The 24,627-nt window shown below is 49.8% G+C and overlaps 1 protein-coding gene across 2 annotated transcripts in view; it reads right to left on the bottom strand.

Annotated features, from left to right (window-relative positions):
• The window catches only part of PTK7 (protein tyrosine kinase 7 (inactive)), an 82,654-nt gene that overhangs the window by 31,252 nt on the left and 26,775 nt on the right, over positions 1 to 24,627 (bottom strand). For both annotated transcript variants that reach the window (XM_050786912.1, XM_050786911.1), the window contains exons 2-3: positions 610 to 897; positions 45 to 147 (exon numbers count right to left, since the gene is read on the bottom strand). In XM_050786912.1, coding sequence (XP_050642869.1) covers positions 45 to 147; positions 610 to 897 — 391 coding nt within the window. The remainder of the gene's footprint in view (positions 1 to 44; positions 148 to 609; positions 898 to 24,627) is intronic.

The following is a 24,627-nucleotide window of genomic DNA, read 5'->3' as shown; positions in this document are numbered from 1 at the left end:
GTCCGGAATAACCCTCTCCCATCCCCACTTCCTTGACTCCTTACCGAGGGTGCCCATCAATGTGACAACGAAGTGTGACCTGGGTCTGTGGCTGGATCTCAGCTTCTGAGGCTGGATGCTTCAGGACCACAGGACCTGCCTCAATCCCTGTAGCAGAGGCCATGGCTGCAGTGAGGGGCAGAGCAGGGCAAGGGCGGGAAGGCAGAGGGCAAGGAGGACAAGCAGGAAGCTGTGGAACCTCGAGGCTCTGTGCCAACAGACACAAGGAAGCCCTGGAGGCTGAGGCTGAGGCTACAGGTACCAGATACTAAGTGCCTGCCTGGTCCCTGGCAGATCAAGTCTGACACTTGGCCAAGGGCTCAGCCACCCTTTCCATTTGCACAAGCATGCAGCAGATAAATGGGCCCCAGACTTGAAGGAAAAAATTCTTGGAAAAATGTAACTTTTAATTCCCTCTTATCCACATGAGCAAAAAGGGCTGATGATAAATGCATTCTGCCTGCCCCATTTAACTGGAAATGGGAGAACTTGAGGCAAGGGAGGGGTCCCCCAGGCTTCAGTCATTGAGGGTCTGACAAGGGGACTGGGCACAGCCCCCCTGGCTCTCACATTTGATGTTGAAGGAGGCATTGGCACTGCGGGCTTCTTCTCCAGTGACATCATCCCGAGCCACACACTGGAAGGTGCCAGAGTCCTGCAGCCGGTCCACAGCTGCAAAGCTCAGGCTACTGCCCTGGGTGAAACGCCGTTCTGTGTCCTGGACAGGTGCCCCATCGAGCAGCCAGTACACATGTACCAGGCCCGGAGCCTCAACCTCACAGCGAAGCAGCGCCCGGCGCCCCTGCAGTGCATCCTGGGAGGACGGCTGCTTGATGAAGACGATGGCTGCCTGGGTACCTGTAAATGCAGACAGAGGAGAGGCAGGGTCAGGGGGAGCTAGCCTCTGTCCTAACACAGGCCACCCTGTGCATCCAATAAGGATGGAAGAGGCATCCAATAAGTGCAGGTGTGAAGGATCATGATGCCACAATTGCAAGAGTCCCTTGAAAAACTTTTCTTTTTCTTTTCGAAATTTCTTTCTCTTTTTTCGCTCTTGTCACCCAGGCTGGAATGTGGTGGGGCGATCTCAGCTCACTGCAACCTCCACCTCCTGGGTTCAAGTGATTCTTCTGCCTCAGTCTCCCGGGTAGCTGGGATTACAGGCATGAGCCACCATACCCAGCTAATTGTTGTATTTTTAGTAAAGACAGGGTTTCGCCATGTTGGCCAGGCTGGTCTCGAACCCCTCACCTGAGGTGATCTGCCCGCCTCAGCTTCCCAAAGTGCTAGGATTACCGGCGTGAGCCACAGTAGCCTCTCCTCAAAAGGTCTCAAGACCAGAGAGGCACACAGAACACAGCTACAGTCACATAAATGCCAAATGAATGGGGTGGGCAGGCAGTAGTGACTCTGGAGCACGAAGGAAGAAAGGATCCCCGAGGGCTGGCTGCACAGGGAGGCTTCCCAGCAAAAGAGAGCCTGGGCCTGCAGGGTCAGAACACAGGAGGTTTTGATGCCAGGCTGAGGAGCCAGGGACATTGCAGGTCACTTTCCCCTAATCCAGAATCAGGAGGTTTAGTAAAGTTAAATCATGACCCAAACAGCACCCTGGAAAGATGGCTTCATTCACGCCCCTCGACAGTGCCAGCATCAGAGGTGGCCACAGACAGGATGCTTTGAATCTCACCCACAAATGCTCTGCAGCCCAACGTTCCCCAGATGCTTCTTTGAAAAAACCCACCCCATCACTGGAGAAGCCAGTATTCTCTAGAAACCTGGGCTGCTGCCAAAGACAAGCCATCCTGTGTCCTGTTCTTTTTTTTTTTTTTGAGACCAAGTCTCGCTCTGTCAGCCAGGTTGGAGTGCAGTGGCGAGATCTTGGCTCACTGCAAGCTCCGCCTCCCGGGTTCACGCCATTCTCCTGCCTCAGCCTCCCGAGTAGCGGGGACTGCAGGCACCCGCCACTACGGCTAATTTTTTGTATTTTTAGTAGAGACGGGGTTTCACCGTGTTAGCCAGGATGGTCTCAATCTCCTGACCTCGTGATCCGCCCGCCTTGGCCTCCCAAAGGGCTGGGATTACAGGTGTGAGCCACCGCACCCGGCCCCATGTCTTGTTCTTTATCCCTAAGAATCCATCTGTGGGCAAGGTCAGCTTCTCTGTGGTTCCAGAGTTCCACTTGAAGCCATTCCCCTTCCTGTACCATTATAGTTCAGCTCTGGCCACGGGGTCCCTGCAACCAAAGGTGGAACCGCAGTCAGTGGGAACAAAGGAAAGAGGAAGAAGCCTACACTGCATGGCAGATGGGTTTAGGGAGGCGGAGGGCAGAGCCAGGCAGGTGGGTGGCATGGTTACAGCGGCGGCAGGAGCAACACACTGGGCTTTGTTCTTAGCCCGCGTGGGCGCCTTGCAGAGGCCTGGAGCCACTGGGCCTTGAACACAGAAGAGGACTCCCCGATCCCCCACCCCAGAAGAAGAAACGGGCCACCTGGAACTGCTACACGAAGCAGCAGGCTCTGCCTTGAGCCAAACTGGCTGGGCGAGTGCAGAAAGGTACTAACGGGGTCTTCTCTATCCCTTCCCAAACCACTGGAAACTAATCCAAGTCCCCGGAGATGGGGTTCTGTTCTTTACGGCATGAGAATCAGTCTCCTCATAAAGTCAGTGTCAAGACAATTCCAGGATCCCCCATCCTGGGTCCAGATGAGGGGCTGCCCCTGGTGTTGGTCCATCTCCCAACGAGCTCATAGGTGCCAGCCCGCATCTCCTGACACAAAACCCAGTCACAGAGCTGGAAGCAGCTCAGAGCAGCCAACTCTGTGCTCTTCCCAGCTCCACCCAGAGACTCAGAAACAACCCTCAAAGCATCTGATCCTACAATGAGGAGTCACATTCCCCACTGCCAGGTAGTGAAGTGGACACACCTCTTGCAGACAATGCCAGGCACAAAGGCACCCAGCAAGCACTGCCTGAACTGAAGTGACCTCGAAGGAAGCGTGGGGCAAGAACTGATACACAGAATACTTCTGGAGCACCTCTCATGACGCAGATGAGCGGAATCAGACTGAGTCCCCAGTGGGCTTCTGCAAATGTGACTCACCAAAATCCTAGGACCTTTTTTTTTTTTTTTTTTTGAGACGGAGTCTTACTTACTCTGCCACCCAGGCTGGAGTGCAGTGGTGCAATCTTGGCTCACTGCAACCTCCACCTCCCGGATTTAGCGATTCTCATGCCTTAGCCTCCCGAGTAGCTGGGATTACAGGTACGCGCCACCACGCCTGGCTAATTTTTGTATTTTTTGTGGAGACAGGGTTTCACCATGTTGGCCAGGCTAGTCTTGAACTCCTGACCTCAAGTGATCCACCCACCTTGGCCTCCTAAAGTGCTGGGATTACAGACATGAGTCACGGCGCCCTGCCCAAAATCCTAGGACCTTTGACCCAGAACTCCAGGAGCCTTGTCAAAGACCAAAGAGAGATCATCTGCCCTCGAAGTGTGGGCAAGCCCCCACCTTCCCCGCTCTTTTTCTGCAGACATGGTGGGGAGCCAGGAGTCTCACCCACATGCAGGAGCAGTTAAGGGGCTGGAATCAGACAGGCGGAGCTGAGATCCTGACCTGTTACATTCAGTGTGTCTGACCTTGAACAAGTAACATAGACTGTGTCTCAGCTTCCTCTGCCTCTCTCACAAGGCTGTCATGAGTTGTAAACCTGGAAACACATGAAGTGCCTTGCAGAGGGTGCACCTTCAGTAAATGGCAGCTACTGTTAATATTCTTATGATCACCCTTCCTGCTCAAGGACTCAACTTCTAAGACTAGAAAGCTCTCCATTTGCCAAGTGCCAGGACCACTCCCAGACCCTGGAGGGGGAGGAACCACCACAGCAGAGAAGTCTAAAGGGAATAAGCAGGTGGTGGGTGGGACAGAGGGGAAGGGGACCTGGGTTTGCAGGAACCACAGACCACCTGCCACAGAAACCCAAGCTGGGAAGAGAGACAGCGTGACTCAGAGACCCCAGCTCAGCCTTGGCCACCCCCAGCTCAGCCTCTAGCACCCACTCCTGGGGCTGGGACTGGGCTGCTCCATAGCTGTGGTGAGAGATGCTGCATTCCCAGACTGCCACTCAGAGCCCCCTGCGCCCCAACGACTGGGCCTGGGAAACATCAAAGCCGGCCCCGAGGGGGCCTCTGTCCTGACGTCAGCTCACAGCAGGTCCTGGTTAGTGCTTGGCTGGGATAGACTTTAGATGTTTCTTTTTTCTTTTCTTTTTTTTGGGGGGGGGGGTGGAGAAGGACAGAGTTTTCATTCTTGTTGCCCAGGCTGGAGTACAATGGCATGATCTCAGCTCATGGCAACCTCTGCTTCCCGGGTTCAAGCGATTCTCCTGCCTCAGCCTCCCAACTAGCTGGGATTACAGGCATGCGCCACCACGCCCAGCTAATTTTGTATTTTTAGTAGAGACTGGGTTTCTCCATGTTGGTCAGGCTGGTCTCCAACTCCCAACCTCAGGTGATCCGCCCACCTCGGCCTCCCAAAGTGCTAGGATTACAGGTGTGAGCCACCCCGCCCGGTAGATGTTTCAAAAGGCAGAAAATGCAGCTCCCAGGCCTGCTCGAAGCCCCTGGCCCCTGCTATAAGCACCTCAACCATGAGGCTCCTTATTCAGGTTAGCCCAGTGCTGTGGCACCCATGTTTGCTCAGAAGACAGTCTGTGGTGTGCCCAGCCTGGCCATCTGCCCAGCCTGCAGGAGGGGACATTGGTCTGCTGTTTGTTGTTGGGCTATTTTTGAGATAGGGTCTCACTCTGTTGCCCAGGCTGGTGCACAGTGGTGCAATCACGGCTGACTGCAGCCTTGACCTACAGGGCTCAAGCGATCCTCCCACCTCAGCCTCCCAGGTAGCTGGGACCCCAGGTGTGCACCACCATGCCTGGCTAGTTTTTTATAGACACAGGGTTTTGCCATGCTGCCCAGGCTGGTCTTGAACTCCTTAGCTCAAGCGATCCTCCCACCTCGGCCTCCAAAGTGCTGGGCTTACAGGCATGAGCCACACTGTGCCCGGCTTTGGTCCGCTGTTTTGTTTTGGGTAAGCAGACAAAGGAGCCCTGGCAGAAAGGTCAGACTCCAAGAAAGGAGCTGGGACGTAAGGGACTCTACTTTTGCTTTGTCAGAAGCTTTGCTGATAACAAAAAATGGAGGACAGCAATGACAGAGAAGGCAGGCGTTTCGGGATGGAGGAGGTGGTACCTGCCTCAAGGTGATGTAGTCACCAGCACATTCCTGTCCCCTTCCTCTGACCTGAGTATGCCCCAAGAACTGTGGTCTGGGAAAGGTCCTGGGCTTCCCAAGGTTGCCTCCTCTTTCGTCATCAGGCCATGCTACGCAACCCCCTCCACTGCACACAAGCCCCCATGGAGATGCAGGCCACGTGACCCCGGAGGCAGCCAGCTCCATGTGCAACTTTGCTGCTGACTAGCAACGCTACCTTACTGTGGCCTCTGCATGCTTCTTCTTTGCCGTGAAATGAGGACAGTGGCCCCACCATCCCGCCTAAGTGAGGGCTAACGGGTTCACATTCGCAAAGCCCACACATGGCACAAAACACAGAGGGTGCTGCTTCCCCGGTAGGATCCTGCCGCACCGGGCTCAGCAGGCAAGAAGCCCTCAGCAACGACAGGCAGGCAGGGCCATCTGCCGACACCAGGAGCCGACCCCAACAAAGCCGGAGCTGCAAACACCCAATAAGGACATCTTCCAAGCCATTTCCTTGGCTCCCTAACAGCCATCTATATGCAGACACTCACTTTGCCTGCGTCTCCTGCGCCTGCCCTCCACCCCCACCCCCGCCAGCATCTGGTCTGGTGCCCACCCTCCGTGCTGCTCTCTGGGCTCGGGCCCAGCCGGCCCATGTGTGTCTATGTGTGCGTGTATACACATACATATGTGTAAACACAATTGTTACACAGAGCAGAGAGCAGCAGGAAGTTTTTCCTAAGCACTCCCACTCTAAGTAATTTTGGCTGCTTCAATCCAAGGATCCATCTGGGCCACTCAACTCCCCATCTCTCAGGAGCTAGAACTCCTGGTTTAGGAAAAACACCCCCAGGACCTATATAGGCCCCAGAATCTGCCACACATCACTGTTCGATTCTGTCAATCAACTTCTCTCTCTCATTAAAGAAAATGCCATCTGGCCGGGCGCGGTGACTCACACCTGCAATCCCAGCACTTTGGGAGGCCAAGGAGGGCGGGTCACGAGATCAGGAGTTTGAGCTTGGCCAACATGGTGAAAGAAAATGCCATCCTTCAGATGTCTCAGGGCAAGGGTGAGATAGAAGGACTGGTTGAGTGAGGAGCTTGATGCTACCAGCCCAGAAGTCCTCCAGGAGTGTGCTCCACAGAGGCATGGGGATTTTGCATGGTGGAGCATGACTCTGAGTAATTGCAGGATCTCCCACACCCAAAGTCAACCAGCCATACACATGCCTCTGTCTCTTCCACACCAGCACCACACTAAAGACTCAGTCCTTTGGCCGGGTGCGGTGGCTCACGCCTATAATCCCAACATTTTGGGAGGCCAAGGCAGGTGGATCACCCAAGGTCAGGAGTTCGAGACCAGCCTGGCCAACATGGTGAAACCTCATCTCTACTAAAAATTAGCTGGGCATGGTGACGCATGCCTGTAATCCCAGCTACTTGGGAGGCTGAGGCAGGAGAATCGCTTGAACCAGGGAGACAGAGGTTGCAGTGAGCTGAGATCACGCCACTGCACTCCAGCCTGGGTGACAGAGCAAGATCCATCTCAAAAAAAAAAGACTCAGTCCCTGGCTCCACAGCCCAGGTCCCTGTAGGGGATATCCTGACTGCCAGATGGCCCCTAGAGTCCAGGCCAAGGTGGGTGGCTCCTGTAGGGCATACATAGACCCCCAAGGGAGACGTTTGCCAGCTTCCCAGTGTAGGGAGACGGCGCCAGGCCACGGGCCAGAAGAAGCAGCCCTCAACCTGAGAAGCATAAATGTTTCAGGGGAAGAGCAGCCCCAGGTCTCCCTGACCCACAGAGGACAAACTTCCTCTCACATCCCCACCACTTGGAAACTCTGAAGGCCAAGCCAGAGGGCCCAGGGTGCCTCCCCAACCCCAAAATAGCCTACCTAGTGCACCTCATACCTTGAAGATCTGACTGATACTCTTGACAGCTCTTGAGCCACCCCAAAGGTGTGTGGCCCAGAGACATTTTTTTCTTTTTGAAATAGGGTCTCACTCTGTCACCCCACACTGAAATGCAGTGGTGCAATCACGGCTCACTGCAGCCTCAACTTCCCAGGCCCAGGCAATTCTCCCGCCTCAGCTCCTGAGCAGCTGGGGCCACAGGCATGTGCCACCACGCCCAGCTAATTTTCAAATTTCTTTTGCAGAATTGGGGTCCCCCTAGGTTGCCCAGGATGGTACTGAACTCCTGGGCTGAAGTGATCCTCCTGCCTCAGCCTCCCAAAGTGCTGGGATTACAGGTATGAGCTGCCACCACCACGCCTGGCCACATTTGTAATGTTTTGAAGAACAGTCTCAATCACTGCAGGAATAAGTCACTTGAATGAACAGTAAGTCCAGTCATCTCCCTTTCACTCACACTGGCAGAAACACAAAATGTTGCAGGGGTATTTGTGACTCTGAGGATTTAGAATGTCTCCCCCGACTACTACCAGTACACTGTATGCAGTTTCAGTGCAAGCAACCCAGACTGTCTGATGGTGGGCCCAGAGCATAAGGGTTCAGAGGTCACTGAAGATGGACAAGCTGACTCCAAGACCCAGTGAGCTGCAGAGCACAAAATTCTGCTCCACTTCTGTCTTCCCAGGGTCTATAAAAGTCCCCAGGTTCACCAACAGCAGCCCTCCAAAATCCATCCCGGCCCTTGCCCTAAGCAGGGCAAGAGGGAGCAGAGCCAGGGACCCTGCTGAGTTTTCCTATCCTGGGACTTAATATCAGTATCTGGAGAGGTTCCCACATCCAGATTAGAGAAACAGAACAGGATCACCAAGGACTGGGGCAGAGACAATTTAGCCGGCTCTTAGATCTCGGGTGAAAACCGAAACTCAGACTTGCCTGTCCCACTCCCAGGAGGCCCTGGAGGGGGCAGATTAACCTCTGACAGCAGGAGTAAGGCCTTGGGTCCGGCATCATGTGGTATCCAAGCATGGAGAGACAAAAATGCCAGCCAGCTGACTCAGGCACAGCGCCTGTAATCCCAGCAACTTGGGAGGATGGGGCAAGAGGATCCCTTGAGGCCAGGAGTTCGGCCTGAGCAACGTAGTCAAAAAAAAAAAAAAAAAAGCCAGAAACGTGGCACATGGCATAAGGTGCTCCCCAGCCAGGGGTCACCATCAGCCCCTGGCCCCCGCCTGTTTTCTTCTGGGGCTGGAAGGGTTGTACCCAGTACATGCCTCTTGCCCTTAGTGACCCTTAAATGGCTGTGGAGTCTCTTAGGAAGTAGCAATGAATGAAAAACGCAGCTGGAGTGAGGTGGAGTGATGAGATGAAAGGAACATAAGTTAGGGAAACCTGGGTTCTGGTTTGATACAGTCACTAATCAGGGTGACCCTGGCCAATCGCCACTTCCTCCCAGGCAATCATATCTGTAAAATTACAGAAATGAGAGCATGCAACTGAACAGTCACCAAGACCTAACACTGGACTGGCTGCAATGAATCGCAGAGGTAGTTACAGAAACGGGGGCCCATTCCCCAGAATCTCCCCCACCCACCATCCGCACAGCCAAGCCCCACAGCCCACTTAGTAAACGCAGCACCAGGCCTGGGAGGGATTAAGAGTGACCTAACAAACAGCAGGTGTGTGGGATCTGAGGCACCTGGGGGCTGCAAACAGGGATTCAGCATCATTCTGATGAGCTGCTCTGTTCCTCGGCTCAACCCTGCGCAGCCTCCCCAGGAGACCTGCCTTTGCCATCTCCTTCCTTGGCCACACACTTGCACTGAAATCTCATTGCCTGGGATACCCTGACACTCTTGCCTCTGCTGTGACTGAGAGCTTTATCCCCCAGGCTAGTAAGCTGGAGGGAAGGGTAGACATTTGTGCCCAGTGTGAGACATCTGTGACCCTCTGGTGCCTGGGACATGCAGTAAATACCCTGAGAGCATGTGTGGGGGAATGAAGTCACTCAAATGTTCATCTGACCTGAAATATTGTCCTACATCTACATTTATCCATCTTGGCCAACTTAATTTTACTCTCTGAGTCTCAGTTTTTTCACTTGGAAAATGGTAGCCTTGAAACCAATTTTAGTAACACTTTATCAGCCTACAGTCCCTCCCTATGATATTTAAATGAAATTCACATTAAGTACAGACGCACAAAAGTCTGCCTATTTTTCAAGAAAGTTAAAAACCCCAGAAATTCTAAGGAACTGTGGAACCCAGGATTCAAAAGCCCTTCGACTAAGGAGACCCCTTCCAAAGGTGAATGCAGGGAGGAGGACCTGGAACAGAATTGCCAAGGGGAACCACAAGTTCTCAGCACCTTCCATGCCTGGGAACGGATCTGGCCCCAAATCCATTCTTGGCCCCAAGAGGAGAGAGACAGACAGCAGCCAGCTGTCTCCTGAAGATGCCAGTGAGGAGCCTGCAGAAATAATATACATCCCAGGAAAGGCAACAGGGCTGCTGGAACAGGAGACTGGGAAAAATGCCATGAGCTCAGCCTCAGGAAGACCTCTGTGGTGCCCAGCCAGTGCTCCCAGTGATGCAAAAGGACAAGGAGTCCAGCCCCTGATCACCCAGGGAAGATGGGAAGAGATTTGCTGTGGGCTCCACAGCCATTCATTGGAGGGGTTCAGACCCAGAGCACTCCCAGGTCTCTGACTCCCAGGGGTTCCAATGTGCAGGATCCCTCAGAGTCCACCATGGAGAACGGTGCCAGGGTGGAGCCTGGGAGCCAGCTTCCCAGGGTCCTTCCCACAGAGGCAGGGGGTGAACTAGACAGGCCAGGACCACTACCTTGGACTGGTTGTGGCCTTAGTTTAATTATTAATTTTCAAAACAGGCTCAGAAAACTCTGATAAATTCCAATTTACGATCCTTTTTCACCCATCTCTGTCTCCCGCCTGGGAGACCAATAATCCAGGCTGAGAAGCACAGCCTGCAGACCTGGCCAGAGTGGCCATAGCACTTCACCCCAAATTCCTGGTGGTGGGGAGGATGCCCTTTACACCCTGCCTGCACCCAACCCTGCCTCATCCACCCTACCTTTGGGGATAGGTGGCCTCAATCCCATACAGTAAGGAAAATCTTCTCTGGCTTCTAAGAAGTTAAAATAGCCTCGTTGTGGTGGCTCATACCTGTAATCTCAACACTTTGGGAAGCCGAGAGAGAAGGATCGCTTGAGCATCCTTGAGTGATTCTCACACAAATTCCTTGAGTGACATAAGGAATTTAAATAGCCTCATGTCACTAGGACTGTCATATTGGACAGAGCAGGTTTAAGGAATATTTTAACTTCTCTCTCTCTCTCTCTCTCTATATATATATATATATATATATTTTTTTTTTTTTTTTTTTTTTTTTTTTTTTGAGACAGGGTCTTGCTCTGTCACCCAGGCTGCAGTGACGTGATCTTGGCTCACTGCAACCTCCACCTCCCGGGTTCCAGCCATCCTCTCACTTCTGCCTCCCAAGTAGCTGGGACGACAGGTGGGTGCCACCACATTTGGCTTATTTTTTATAGAGATGGGGTTTCATCATGTTGCCCAGGCTGGTCTCGAACTCCCGACCTCAGGTGATTCACCCACCTCGGCCTCCCAAAGTACTGGGATTACAGGCATGAGCCAATGTGCCTAGCCTAAATTTAATTTAAATGAAATAAAATTGAAAATTCATTTCCTCGGTAACACTAGCCACACGTCCAGTGCTCACGGGCCATAGGTGGCTGGTGACTGCTGTACTGAATCACAGAGAGAAACAGTTCCATCCTCAAAAAAAAAAAAAAAAAAAAAAAAGATCCATCTGACCACCTGCTTCTGGCTGCGTGGTTCCTCTGACTGCCCACTTCTTGCCAGAGCCTGTGTGCAGACACACTGCCTTTTTCTTCTTCTTTTTTTAATTGATAGGATTCTGACTGAGAGAGGACACATTTCTTCCTTTTCTTTTCTTTTTTCTTTTTTTTTTTTTTTGACGGAGTTTTGCTCTTGTTGCCCAGGCTGGAGTGCAATGGCATGATCTTGGCTCACTGCAACCTCCACCTCCCAGGTTCAAGCAACTCTCCTGCCTCAGCCTCCTCAGTAGCTGGGATTACAGGCGCCCACCACCACGCCTGGCTAATTTTTTGTATTTTTAGTAGAGACGGGGTTTCACCATGTTGGCTGGTCTCAAACTCCTGACCTCAGGTGATCTGCCTCCCACCTGGTGAAGAGACTGGGACTGACGTGAACCACCACGCCTGGCCTAGAGGACACATTTCTGATCCAGAGAACCCTCAACACCATCAGCCTCATTTTACAGACAAGGAAACCAGAGTCAAGGATGCCCCAGTAAATGGCAGGCTCAGAAGCCGCCCCTGGATCTGTCTGACTCCCAAGCCTGACTTCTTTCTGTGATGCCGCACTGGCTGCTTCTCATTTCACTCACTAATTCCCTGTTACCCGCATTCCCTCCACAACCAATCTATTGTGTTTCACATGAGTCCTTTTGTTTGCATGTGCTCTTGTAAAATGCAATTGGTGTTCCACTGGCAGGTATTTCTTACTCATGTCAACAGTCCTGCAAGATCTCTTACCTGCTCCCTACTCATTGTTCATACTCAGCACTATGTTTTGAGGACCCTTCTCTGTGGCCTTCTCCTACATCCTGCTCTTCTCCCCAATAGATTCACATATTGGGCTTTTCTGGGGGAGACGCAAATGAATGCTCTTTTAAACAGGTGGCTGAACAGAGCTGTCCACAGTTGAAGTCTAGGGCAGGTGCAGTGGCTCACGCCTGACAGTAATCCCAGCACTTTGGGAGGCCAAAGTGGGCAGATCACCTCAGTTCAGGAGTTTGAGACCAGCCTGGACAACATGGTGAAACCCTGTCTCTACTAAAAATACAAAAATTAGCCAGGTGTAGTGTCGGGCACTTATAATCCCAGCTACTCAGGAGGCTGAGGCACGAGAATCGCTTGAACCCGGGAGGCGAAGGTTGCAGTGAGCCAAGGTCGCACCACTGCACTCCAGCCTGGGCGATACCACGAGGCTGAGTCTCAAAAAATAAATAAATACATAATTACAGACAAATAAAAACATAGTTGAAGTCTACAGCTTCTCCTCTGCATGCCCCAGCACCCAGCCCTGGCCTCTATCACCTACTCACCCTCATCTGTTTCCACTACTCCTCTGGGTATCCTCAGAACCTGGTCACATGCACATGTATCCATATGCACGCACACGCACACACACACACACACACACACACACACACAACCAGCTTTTCCTGGCCTTCTTCCTCCTCCACTCAAGCCCAGAAAGTGACTAGAGGCTGGACCTCGGCTGGTTTCAAAGGGATAAGAGAAAGAATCAGTCTCATACTTTTATATTTAGAAGCGTTCTGCAAACCACTTCCCGGAGCAGACAAGAGTGGGGAATGTGAGGAAATCACTTTGCTATGTTGTGATGTGGAAAGCACGAGCCGCCCAGGGCCTGTGGCAGCGGGCTGCGGGGACATGAGGCAATGTTAGCACATGTGCAGGAGGCGAACATGCCCCTGGGCAGCCTGGCCATCCCTTCTCACAGCTGGCCAGCTGGCCGGGAGCAGAGCCACAGACCCTCTCTCAAAGACCCCTCCTGCTACCCTTCCTTTGGGGAACACAGTGTCTCCACCTGTCTGGGCAACAGCTGTTTCTGGAAACCAACTCTTCTTTCTGGGGAGGGGTCTTACAAGGGGGTTGCTCCACTCAGGCCTATAAGAGTAGACTTTAGGCCCAACCTGGGACACAAAGAGAAGGTTCCAGACTGAGGGAGGGGGCTGGAGGGTGCTTAGAAGAGCCACGAGCTTGGAGGGGCAAGGGAACACTCATGGACCCAGGTCCATGGGAGAGGGGCATGGAGCGGGATTTTGCACAGGGCCCACTGCCCCCTTCATTTTTTTTTTTTTTTTTTTGAGATGGAGTATCTCTCTGTCACCCAGGTTGGAGTGCAGTGACACAATCTTGGCTCACCGCAACCTCTGCCTCCTGGGCTCAAGCAGTTCTCCCATCTCAGCCTCCCAAGTAGCTGACAACGGCCACGGCGCCCAGCTAATTTTTGTATTTTTAGTACAAACAGGGTTTTTCCATGTTGGCTGTGGCTGGTCTTGAACTTCTGACCTCAAGCAATCCGCCCATCTTGGCCTCCCAAAGTGCTGGGATTATAGGTGTGAGCCACCACACCCGGCCCCCACTGCCCCTTTCTGAACGCAGACCTGCTCCTGCCATCAAAAGCTCTCCTCACAGCCATCTCTGTGGCTGGGAAAATGTTGAGATAACAATGCACCAGAGACGAGGGGAAGAGATCTTGCAGGAGCCATCAGCTGCAACCAAGGTTGTTGCTCAAATATTACTCACAGGTAGTGGAGCCAGCCCAGTGTTATTAGGTGAGCCCTGGGGGTGTCGGGGGATGGGGACAGGCCACCTGCTCGGTTACAGTCAAACCATCAGATCTTCCCAGATACTTCCTAGACTCCTTACAAACTCCATTTTACTGCTTAAAATATAAGCTTCCTAATAAGTTTATATTTTAAATATTAATACATATTTTAATGCATTAATCTTATTTAATTTCTTAACTATATTACTAATGATTGGTCCTTTATTTTTAAGGAAAATAACCAAAAAAGACTCATACTTTTTAAAAAATCACCTGTTTAGAAAAAGTATTCTGGCTAAAGACATAAATATTTTAATCTTCTAATTAATAACAGTAGATGAAAAAAATACAAACTGATGAATAAAGGACAGAAGCAACTCCTTGTAAAGTGTTTTTGTTTTGTTTTGTTTTGTTTTGAGACAAAGTCTAGCTCTTGTTGCCCAGGCTGGAGTGCAATGGCGAGATCTCGGCTCACTGCAACCTCCGCCTCCCAGGTTCGAGTGATACTCCTGCCTCAGCCTCCTGAGTAGCTGGGATTACAGGTGCGCACCACCACGCCCTGCTAATTTTTTTGTATTTTTAGTAGAGACAAGGTTTCACCATGTTGGTCAGGCTGGTCTCGAACTCCTGACCTCAGGCAATCTGCCTGCCTAGGCCTCCCAAATAAGTTATTTTTAAAAGCACCAAAATCTTGCAACTCATCACCAGATGCCAAAAGCCTAAGGACAACCCACTTCAAGGGGAAACATAAAGCATAAAGCATACACGGACGGCTGAGAAAAGGGCTCCTAGGGGTGGCTGATGCAATCACTGAACTGAATAGCCAAAAAAATGACAAAAAACCTCAAGTTTATTTCATGCTTACTCCCTTGATCTTTCCGTCAAGGTCCGGAAGGCACTGAGATCTGGCTTCACTCAAGTCAAGAACTGGCTGTGCCCCTATTCTAGGGAGTGCCTCTTACGGACCTCCAAAGTCACACAGACAGAGACAGAGACAGACAGGAGAGAGACAGAGGGAGAAAGAGAGAGACACAGGGAGATGAGATAAGGGAACAGAAGAAATTGAGAGAGACAGAGAAGGGGAGACTGACAGAGAGAGAGAGAGAGAGACAGACAATGTGAGACCCAGGCCCTGGCAGACAGATGGAGGTGGTGAGAGATCAACATGCAGAGACACAGACAGAAACTGAGAGACAGAGATCAAGTAACATAGAATCATAGAGAGACAGAGACAAAGAGACAAGAAATAGCACGCACATGTGACATACGCGCATGCGTGCATGCACGGGGCTCCCCATGCCTGCAGGGCAGGCCTCAGCCCCACATTTACCCCAGCTGCCCCTGGCAGGTCTGTTCTGTTTCCAGTAGCAGGGGCCCTGCCCACCCCCTCCCACCACCCTCCCCAGCAGCCGCAGGGACTCCAGACTGAGTCCCCGGCCACAGGCCTCAGGGCTGCCCAGGGTAACACTAGATCCTGAAGGTTACAGCTTGTCTGTTGGTAGAAGGTGGGAGGGAGTGAAAGAGAGGGGTGGAGGCTCTATATATACACCAGATTCAGACCCTTTATAATGGAGAGCCCTCAAATTAGAGGCTCCTGGTAAATAATTCACCAGGAAGAGTACAGTACCTTCCCTGGGCTCATCCATTATTCATCAATAAATGCACCGTACTGTTACACTTCCTGACATCTAAAATGGTCTGAGCCATTAGGCCAGGAATGAGACAACAGCAGAGCAGTTTCCATCCAACTTTTCCAGAACCCCTGACCCAGCAGTCCTCCCGTTTTTGGAGCTTAAGTTGCTGCTCCTTAAGCAAGGGCAAAGCACTCAGCTTCCAGAAAGGGCCAGGCCTCTCTGACTGTGAGATCTCAAAGGCAGGCACATACCCAGCTCCAAGAGGGCCCCTCTGGCCCTCCCTAGGGCCAGAAAGAAACAACTGTGCCCAGAAAAGTCTTAGGTAAAACCTTGTGTTCACCAGACCCCAGAGGGAAAAGGGAAAAGAAAAACACTTTCTTTTTTTGAGCTGGAGTACCACTCTGTCACCCAGGCTGGAGTGCAGAGGTGTGATCTTGGCTCACTGCAACCTCCACCTCCTGGGCTCAAGTGATTCTCCTGCCTCACGCTCCCCAGTAGCTGGGACTACAGGCAAGCGCCACCACACCTGGCTAATTTTTGTATTTTTAGTAAAGATGGGGTTTCACCATGTTGGTTAGGCTCGAACTCAAACTCCTGGCCTCAAGCGATCCATTCGCCTCAGCCTCCCAAAGTGCTGGGATTACAGGTGTGAGCCACCACACCCGGCACAGGAAAATACCTTGTTTGTATCTGTCTAAGGGCAATACTGTTCTGAAGAGTATCAAAGAGCACTTTGGGAGGCTGAGATGGGAGGAGCTCAGGAATTCAAGACCAGTCTAAGCAGCATTAGCAAAACCCTGCCTCTAAAAAAAAAAAAAAAAAAAAAAAAACCAACTAGCTGTGTGCAGTGGCACATGCCCATAGTCCCAGCTACCGGGGAGGCTGAGGTGAGAGGATCACATAGGCCCAGGAATTCAAGATTACAGTGAGCTATGATTGTGCCACTGACTGAGACCCCATTCTTAAAAAAAAAAAAAAAAAAAAAAAAAAGGCTCAAAGATTTTGACTTTGATGCCAGCCACCAAAGGCAGAAAGATCTGCATCCTAGACTTGGCTCTGAGCAAGTCATCTTGTTGTCTAGGCCTTGGTTTTCCCGATTCTAAAATGGGGCCAGGTGCGGTGGCTCACACCTGTAATCCCAGCACTTTGGGAGGCTGAGGTGGGGAGATAACCTGAGGTCAGGCGTTCGAGACCAGCCTGGCCAACATGGTAAAACCCCATCTCTACTAAAATTACAAAAATTAGCCAGGTGTGGTAGTAAGGGAACAGAAGAAATTGAGAGAGAGAGAGAGAGAGAGAAGGGGAGAGTGACAAAGAGAGAGAAGCGGAGAGTGACAGAGAGAGAGAGATAGACAATGTGAGACCCAGGCCCTGGCAGACAGATGGAGGAGGTAAGAGATCAACATGCAGAGACACAGACAAAGAGACACTCCCAAGTAGTCCCAGCCACTTGGGAGGCTGAGGCAGGAGAATCACTTGAACCTGGGAGGCGGAGGTTGCAGTGAGCCGAGATCACGCCACTGTACTCCAGCCTGGGTGACAGAGGGAAACTATGTCTCTAAATAAATAAATAAATAAATAAATAAAACTGGCTAGCAGCAACACCTGCTGTCTATCCTGCAGGGCCTCCACAAGGATGAAATGCCTCTGGAAAGTTTACAAAATATGTAACTGTAAGGCACTGGCATACAGTGTAGATGCAGGGTGGAGATGAGGTTAAAAGTTCAGAGACTGGAGTCTGACTACCTATATTCACTCCCTCACTTACCAAGAGTATGACCTTGGACAAGCTGTTTATCCCTTCCATGCCTTCATTTATGTATCTATAAAATGGTGCTAATAGGCCAGGCACAGTGGCTCACGCCTGCAATCCCAGCACTTTGGGAGGCCAAGGTGAGATGACTGCTTGAGCTCAGAAGTTCAAGACCAGGCTGAGCAACACAGTAAGACCTCATCTCTACTGAAAAGTTTAAAAAAAAAAAGAATTAGCTGGGCATGGTGGTATGCACCTGTGGTCCCAGCTACTCAGGAGGCTGAGCTGGGAGGATCACTTGAGACCAGGAGATCAGATTGAGGCTGCAGTGGGCAATGATCGTGCCACTGCATCCCAGCCTGTGTGACAGAGCAAGACCCGTCTCAAAAGAAATAAAATGAAAGATGCTAACAACAGTACTGGCCTCATAGGCTTGTTGCAAAAAGAAAATTCACATGGTAACAGAGGTAGCAGGTCTGAAACAGAAAATTAGCTGAGCATGGTGGTGCGCGCCTGTAATCCCAGCTACTCAGGAGACTGAGGCAGGAGAATCACTTGAACCCAGGAGACGGAGGTTGCAGTGAGCCAAAATCAAGCCACTGCACTCCAGCCTGGGCGATACAGCAAGACTCTGTCTCAAAAAAAAAAAAAGAAAGAAAGAAAAGAAAATACTCCAATGCACTAGTAATCTAAGAAATGTAAATTAGAACAAGTTCTTCTACCCATCAAATGAAGGCCAAGATTTTAAAAATAACACTCAACGCTGGTGAGCATATGGAGAAAATAGTCCTTCTACTTTGCTGGAGGGAATATAAATTATAATAATTCCCTTCTGGAAAATGGTTTGGTAATATTGTACTAATGTTCCAAAAAATGTATGTCCTTTCTCCTTGCAGAATTGGCTGATTCCAGTTTTGGGACAGGAAATGCACAAGAGAAGCCTAGAACTCCATCTTATCATACAAGGAAACAAGCAAAGACTAGCAGGTCTCATCAAAAGGTCCAAGGGGAAAAAAAAAGATTCAAGGCCTGCTGGGTATGGTGCCATGCTCCTGTAGTCCCAGCTACTTGAATGGTTCAGGTGGGAGGACTGCTTGAGCCCAGGAGTTCAAGTTCGGCTTGGGGAACATAGCAAGACCCTATCTCTTTAAAAAAATAAAATAAAGGCCGGGCGCGGTGGCTCAAGCCTGTAATCCCAGCACTTTGGGAGGCCGAGACGGGCGGATCATGAGGTCAGGAGATCGAGACTATCCTGGCTAACAAGGTGAAACCCCATCTCTACTAAAAATACAAAAAATTAGCCGGGCATGGTGGCAGGCGCCTGTAGTCCCAGCTACTCGGGAGGCTGAGGCAGGAGAATGGCGTGAACCCGGGAGCTGGAGCTTGCAGTGAGCTGAGATCACGCCACTGCACTCCAGCCTGGGCCACAGAGCCAGACTCCGTCTCAAAAAATAAAATAAAATAAAAATAAAATAAAATAAAATAAAATAAATAAAAAGGTTCAGGCTCAGCTTAAAGAGGCTCCCATCAACCAATGATAGGACCACTTAAGCATCTGTAAGAGTAAGAACCACATGGACTAAAACACATCAAATAGGTTTAAAATCCATAAGTGCACAATGATGCTTAACACAAAACACCCAAAGTCTCTCACTGGCCACCTTTGAAGAATGTTAGAAAACCAATTCATTATTTTGAAAACAGGTACAGAATCAAGCATTTATTCTTCCCTTTCTTGAACAGCTATATCTCTGGGTAACCAAACAATTAATGAGGAGAGATTTGTGTTTATAGAAGTTTCGAGCTAATAAACAGAATACCATCATTTAACAACTCCCTAATGAAATAATGGATCTAGCAATGATAAGTGATGGCTTCTCATTCCAAAGAGACAACCAGATATTGTATCTACTGAGGGAAATACACATGAAGGGGGAAAAAAAAAAATCAAATCTGAACTTGATGAAGCCTCTACATCTAATCCATTATTGGAAAGTTTAACAAGTCTGGGCACAGTGGCTCATGCCTAGAATCCCAGCACTTTGGGAGGCCAAGGCAGGCGGATCACCTGAGGTCAGGAGTTTGTGACCGGCCTGGCCAGCATGGGGAAACCCCGTCTCTACTAAAGATACAAAAATTAGCCTGGCATGGTGGCAGACACCTGTAGTCCCAGCTACTCAGGAGGCTGAGGCAGAAGAATCACTTGAACCTGGGAGGTGGAGGTTGCAGTGAGTCGAGATTGTGCCACTGCATTCCAGCCTAGGCAACAAGAGCGAGACTCTGTCTCAAAAAAAAAAAAAAAAAAAAAAAGGCCGGGCGCGGTGGCTCAAGCCTGTAATCCCAGCACTTTGGGAGGCCGAGACGGGCGGATCACTAGGTCAGGAGATTGAGACCATCCTGGCTAACACGGTGAAACCCCATCTCTACTAAAAAATACAAAAAACTAGCCGGGCGAGCTGGCCGGCGCCTGTAGTCCCAGCTACTCAGGAGGCTGAGACAGGGGAATGGCATAAACCCGGGAGGCGGAGCTTGCAGTGAGCTGAGTTCCGGCCACTGCACCCCAGCCTGGGCTACAGAGCGAGACTCCGTCTCAAAAAAAAAAAAAAAAAAAAGTTCAAGCAGCTTTCTAGAACAAATTTGGAAAACAAGACACAAGTTAGATAACAATGTGCCACCAACTGAAATAATAATCGTGAACACGCATTCTCCATATCTTCTATTACTACCGTAAATAACTGTTAAAACCCTAATACTGCTATTTAACATTTCATGTGCTTACAACTGTGTCTTCACCACTAGATTCTAAGCTTCCTGAGGACAGGTGCAGCTCTCACACTTGGTCTCCTCCATGGCAGGTGCCTTGCCCATGAGAGGTGCTCAGGAAATACTGGTTGATTTGTGGTGGTTTTACTAAGCCAGATAATTTGGTAGCATTATCCCAACATGATGTGGAACCAGCCGAGGGTCAAAGCCCAATATGGGATCCTGGTAGGCAATTATATTAATTATCATTATTAATTCAACAATCATTTACTTAGAGCCTACCATGTGCCAAATACTTCATAAGACACTGGGGACAGAGAGAGAAACATACAATTACTGCCTTTAAGTGTCTCAGTTTAGTGGGAGAGTCAGGCAAGTAAACATATAATTAAAGTAATAGCTACCACTTACTGACCACTTACTATCACTGTTCCAAACACTTAACCATATTAACTTCTTAGAATGCTAATGCCCATCTGGTGGGGTAGGTACTATGCTCCCCATTATGCAGATGAGGAAATGGAGGCAAAGAAAGGTAAAGCAATTTGCTAAACATCACATAGCTGATGAGTAACAAATGCAGGCTTCAAATCTCAGGTCCTCTGGCCTGAAGAAAGTCTATCTAACCCCTAGGCTTTACAATAATGTATTATCACACAGGATGATGGGTGGGTGCAAAGGACACAAAAGAGAAGCATCCAAGTCAGAGTCAGGGGATTAAAAAGTTAGGGAGGCCGGGCAAGGTGGCTCACACCTGTAATCCCAGCACTTTGGGAGGTCGAGGACGGCAGATCACCTTGAGGTCAGGAGTTTGAGACCAGTCTGGCCCACATGATAAAACCCGCCTCTACTAAAAATACGTAAATTAGCCAGGCATGGCGGTGCACACCTATAGTCCCAGCTACTCAGGAGGGTGAGACAGGAGAATTGCTTGGGAAACCTGGGAGGTGGAGGTTGCAGTGAGCTGAGATCACGCCACTGCACTCCAGCCTGGGCGACAGAGCAAGACTCTGTCTCAAAAAAAAGTCAGGGAAGAGGCTGGGCATGGTGGCTCACAACTGTAATCCCAGCACTTTGGGAGGCCAAGGTGGGGAGATCACTTGAGGTCAGGAGTTCAAGACCAGCCTGGCCAACATGGTGAAATCCCATCTGTACTAAAATTACAAAAAATTAGCCGGGCGCCACACCTGTAATCCCAGTTACTCGGGAGGCCGCGGTGGCCATGGGTCGAGATCACACCACTGCACTCCAGCCTGGGTGACAGAGCAAGACTCCATCTCAAAAAATAAAAATAAAAAAAATTAAAAATAAGTCAGGGAGGAATCTTGGAAGGGTTTTCAACATAAGGTTGTATGAAGGAAAGGGGCGGGTGTGATGGCTCATGCCTCCTATAATCTCAGCACTTTGAGCACTTTGGGAGGCCGAGGCAGAGAGATCACTTGAGGCCAGGAGTTCAAGACCAGCCTGGGCAACACAGTAACACTCCATTATCTAGGCATGGTGGTGCAAGCCTGTAGTCCCAGCCACCTGGGAGGCTGAGGCAGGAGGATCCCTTGAGCCCAGGAGGTCAAGGCTGCAGTGAGCTGTGATTGTGCCAGGGCACTCCAGGCTAGGTAATCGGGCGAGACCCTACCTCAAAAAACAAACATACAAACAAACAAAAAAGGGAATAGGACTTGGCAAATAGAGCAAGTCAGAAGCACAAAGACCAGGCATGATCAGAAAACTCTGAGTAATTCAGGATGCTCAGAATTAAGAGGAGGAGGAGAAGGAAGTACAGCAAGAGGCCATTAGACCACCACTTTGGGGCAAGGAGGCAAAGGAGGTGAAATATAAACCCACCCTGCTCAGGCTGTCCCCCAACAAAAAAAAATCACAACCACAATGAGTCCCTGTTTCCAAGGAGGTGGTTGCTAGGGTAGGAAATGGACTGAAGAAGCTCTTTGTCATGGAGAGAATGGCAGGCACAGTCACAGAACTCATGGCTATGGGATAATGCCATACCTGCTCTATTAGTTTCCCAGGGCTGCCATAACAAATTACCGCAACTGGGTGGCTTAAAATAACAGAAATTTATCCTCTCACAGCTCTGGAGGCCAAAGTGCAAAATCAAAGTGTTGGTGAGGTCGGCTCCTTCTGGAGGGCACACGCTTCTGTCCTTGTTCCTGGTGGCTGCCAGCAATCCCTGGTGCTCCTTGGCTTGTAGCCGCATCACTCCAACCTCAGCCTTCGCCATCACAAGCTGTCTTCCTGTAGCGTACCTCTGTCTCTAGGCCTCTTCTCTTCATTGGGCGCCACCAGTCATATAGGATTCGTCATTCACCTTAATGAATTGATCTTACCTTGGTTTTATCTACAAAGACCCTAATTCCAAATAAAGTCATATTCACAGGTACTGAGGCTTAGGACTTCAACATATATTTTGGGAGGGCACAATTCACCCTCTAATATCTGATATTCTGCAAGTTGCTTTCTTTCTTTTTTTTTTTTTTTTGCTATACAGTTAACCACAGATATCTTTCCATGTCTGTTCATATAATTCTACCTCATTCACTTCAACCACTGTGTATTATTTCACTGTATCAATTACCCATAATCTATTCATCCAATACCCTAGTAATGGGCATTCAGATGGTTTTCCTTTTTTTTTTTTTTTTTTTACCATTACAAAGAATATTCTTTCTTTTTTTTTTTTTTTTATTTTTGAGACAGAGTCTTGCTCTGTAGCCCAGGCTGGAGTGCAGGGGCCGGATCTCAGCTCACTGCAAGCTCCGCCTCCCGGTTTCATGCCATTCTCTGGCCTCAGCTTCCCGAGTAGCTGGGACTACAGGCGCTGCCACATCGCCCGGCTATTTTTTGTATTTCTTAGTAGAGACGGGGTTTCACCGTGTTAGCCAGGATGGTCTCGATCTCCTGACCTCGTGATCCGCCCATCTCGGCCTCCCAAAGTGCTGGGATTACAGGCTTGAGCCACCGCGCCCAGCCTACAAAGAATATTCTTATTCTCTGTACAGGCATCTATGCACACTGATAATGAGAGGGTTTCTATAGGATGACTTCCAAAGAGAATGGGAACAAAGAGAATATAATTTCAAGTTTTTCATAAATGACATCCAGCATTATCTCCAGAGAAGTTTAAAAAAAAAAAAACATAGGCCAGGCGCGGTGGCTCACGCCTGTAATCCCAGCACTTTGGGAGGCTGAAGCGGGTGGATCATGGGGTCAGGAGATCAAGACCATCCTGGCTAACACAGTGAAACCCCGTCTCTACTAAAAACACAAAAAATTAGCCGTGCGTGGTGGCGCCTGTAGTCCTAGCTACTTGGGAGGCTAAGGCAGGAAAATCGCTTGAACTTGGGAGGCGGAGGTTGCAGTGAGCCGAGATCGCACCACTGCACTCCAGCCTGGGCGACAGAGCGAGTCTCAAAAAAAAAAAAAAAAAAAAAGACAAGTGACAAATTGTTCTTCAGAAAAGTCGTGCAGGTTGGGTGTGGTAGCTCACACCTGTAATCCCAGCACTTTGGGAGGCCGTGACGGGCAGATCACGAGATCAGGAGTTCAAGACCAGCCTGGCCAATATGGCGAAATCCCCTCTCTACTAAAAATACAAAAATTAGCCAGGTGTGGTGGCGGGTGCCTGTAATCCCAGCGACTTGGGAGGCTACAGCAGGAAAATCACTTGAATCTGAGAGGCGGAAGTTGCAGTGAGCCGAGACCGCACCACTGCACTTCAGCCTTGGCGACAGAGTGAGACTCCCTCTAAAAAAAAAACGTTCACTTTGGGAGGCTGAGGCAGGCTGATCATGAGATCAGGAGATGGAGACCATCCTGGCTAACACGGTGAAGCCCGTTCTCTACTAAAAATACAAAAATTAGCTGGGCGTGGTAGCAAGTGCCTGTAATCTCAGCTACTGGAGAGGCTGAGGCAGGAGAGTGGTGTGAACCCAGGAGGCGGAGCTTGCAGTGAGCGGAGATCACGCCACTGCAGCACTCCAGCCTGGGTGACAGAGCAAGTCTCTGTCTAAAAAAAAAAAAAAGTTGTCCTAATTTATGCTTTCTTAACCAACACTGTTGCTTAATATCTTTGTCAACCTGAGAGACATAAAATAATACTTTGTGGCTGGGCATGGAGGCTGACACCTGTAATCCCGGCACTTTAGGAGGCTGAGGTGGGCAGATCACTTCAGGTCAGGAGTTCAAGACCAGCCTGGGCCAACATGATGAAGTCCCATCTCTACTAAAAACACAAAAATTAGCCAGGCGTGGTGGCATGTGCCTGTAATCCCAGCTTCCCGGGAGGCTGAGGCAGGAGAATTACTCCCTCCCGGGAGGCAGAGGTTACAATGGGCCCAGCTCATGCCACTGTACTCCAGCCTGGGTGACAGAGCAAGACTCCATCTCATAAATAAATAAATAAATAATAATAAAAAAGTTTGTTTTAACTAGCATTGTTTCTCCTTAAGAAGATAAAGCAATTTTTCATTTTTAACTGGTTAAATTTCTTCCCCACCCCCAACCAAGATTTCAATTTAAATTGGTACTTGGGGAACACAGAATATGAGATATTTTATTGTCCTAAATTTCTTATTGTCCATTTTATGTTCAACTTTGTTGCCTTATTTTCCTTATTTACTGTTACCTTATTATTATTTTGTAATTATTAAGATCAGAAATATAAGATCTGATTTTCTGGATTACATGTAGCACTCACCCTCCCTCCTCCAGAATGGTCATTAAATTACGGAATGACTTATATGTGCCAGGCACTGCTCTAAGTACTAAGAATACAGCAGTGAACAAGACAGTGAAGGTTCCTGTTCCTAATCGCTACT

Source organism: Macaca thibetana, chromosome 4, assembly GCF_024542745.1.
Source record: "Macaca thibetana thibetana isolate TM-01 chromosome 4, ASM2454274v1, whole genome shotgun sequence".
Taxonomy (NCBI): domain Eukaryota; kingdom Metazoa; phylum Chordata; class Mammalia; order Primates; family Cercopithecidae; genus Macaca; species Macaca thibetana.
The sequence above is the reverse complement of the archived record's forward strand: the minus strand, read 5'-3'. Positions and strand labels throughout refer to the sequence as shown.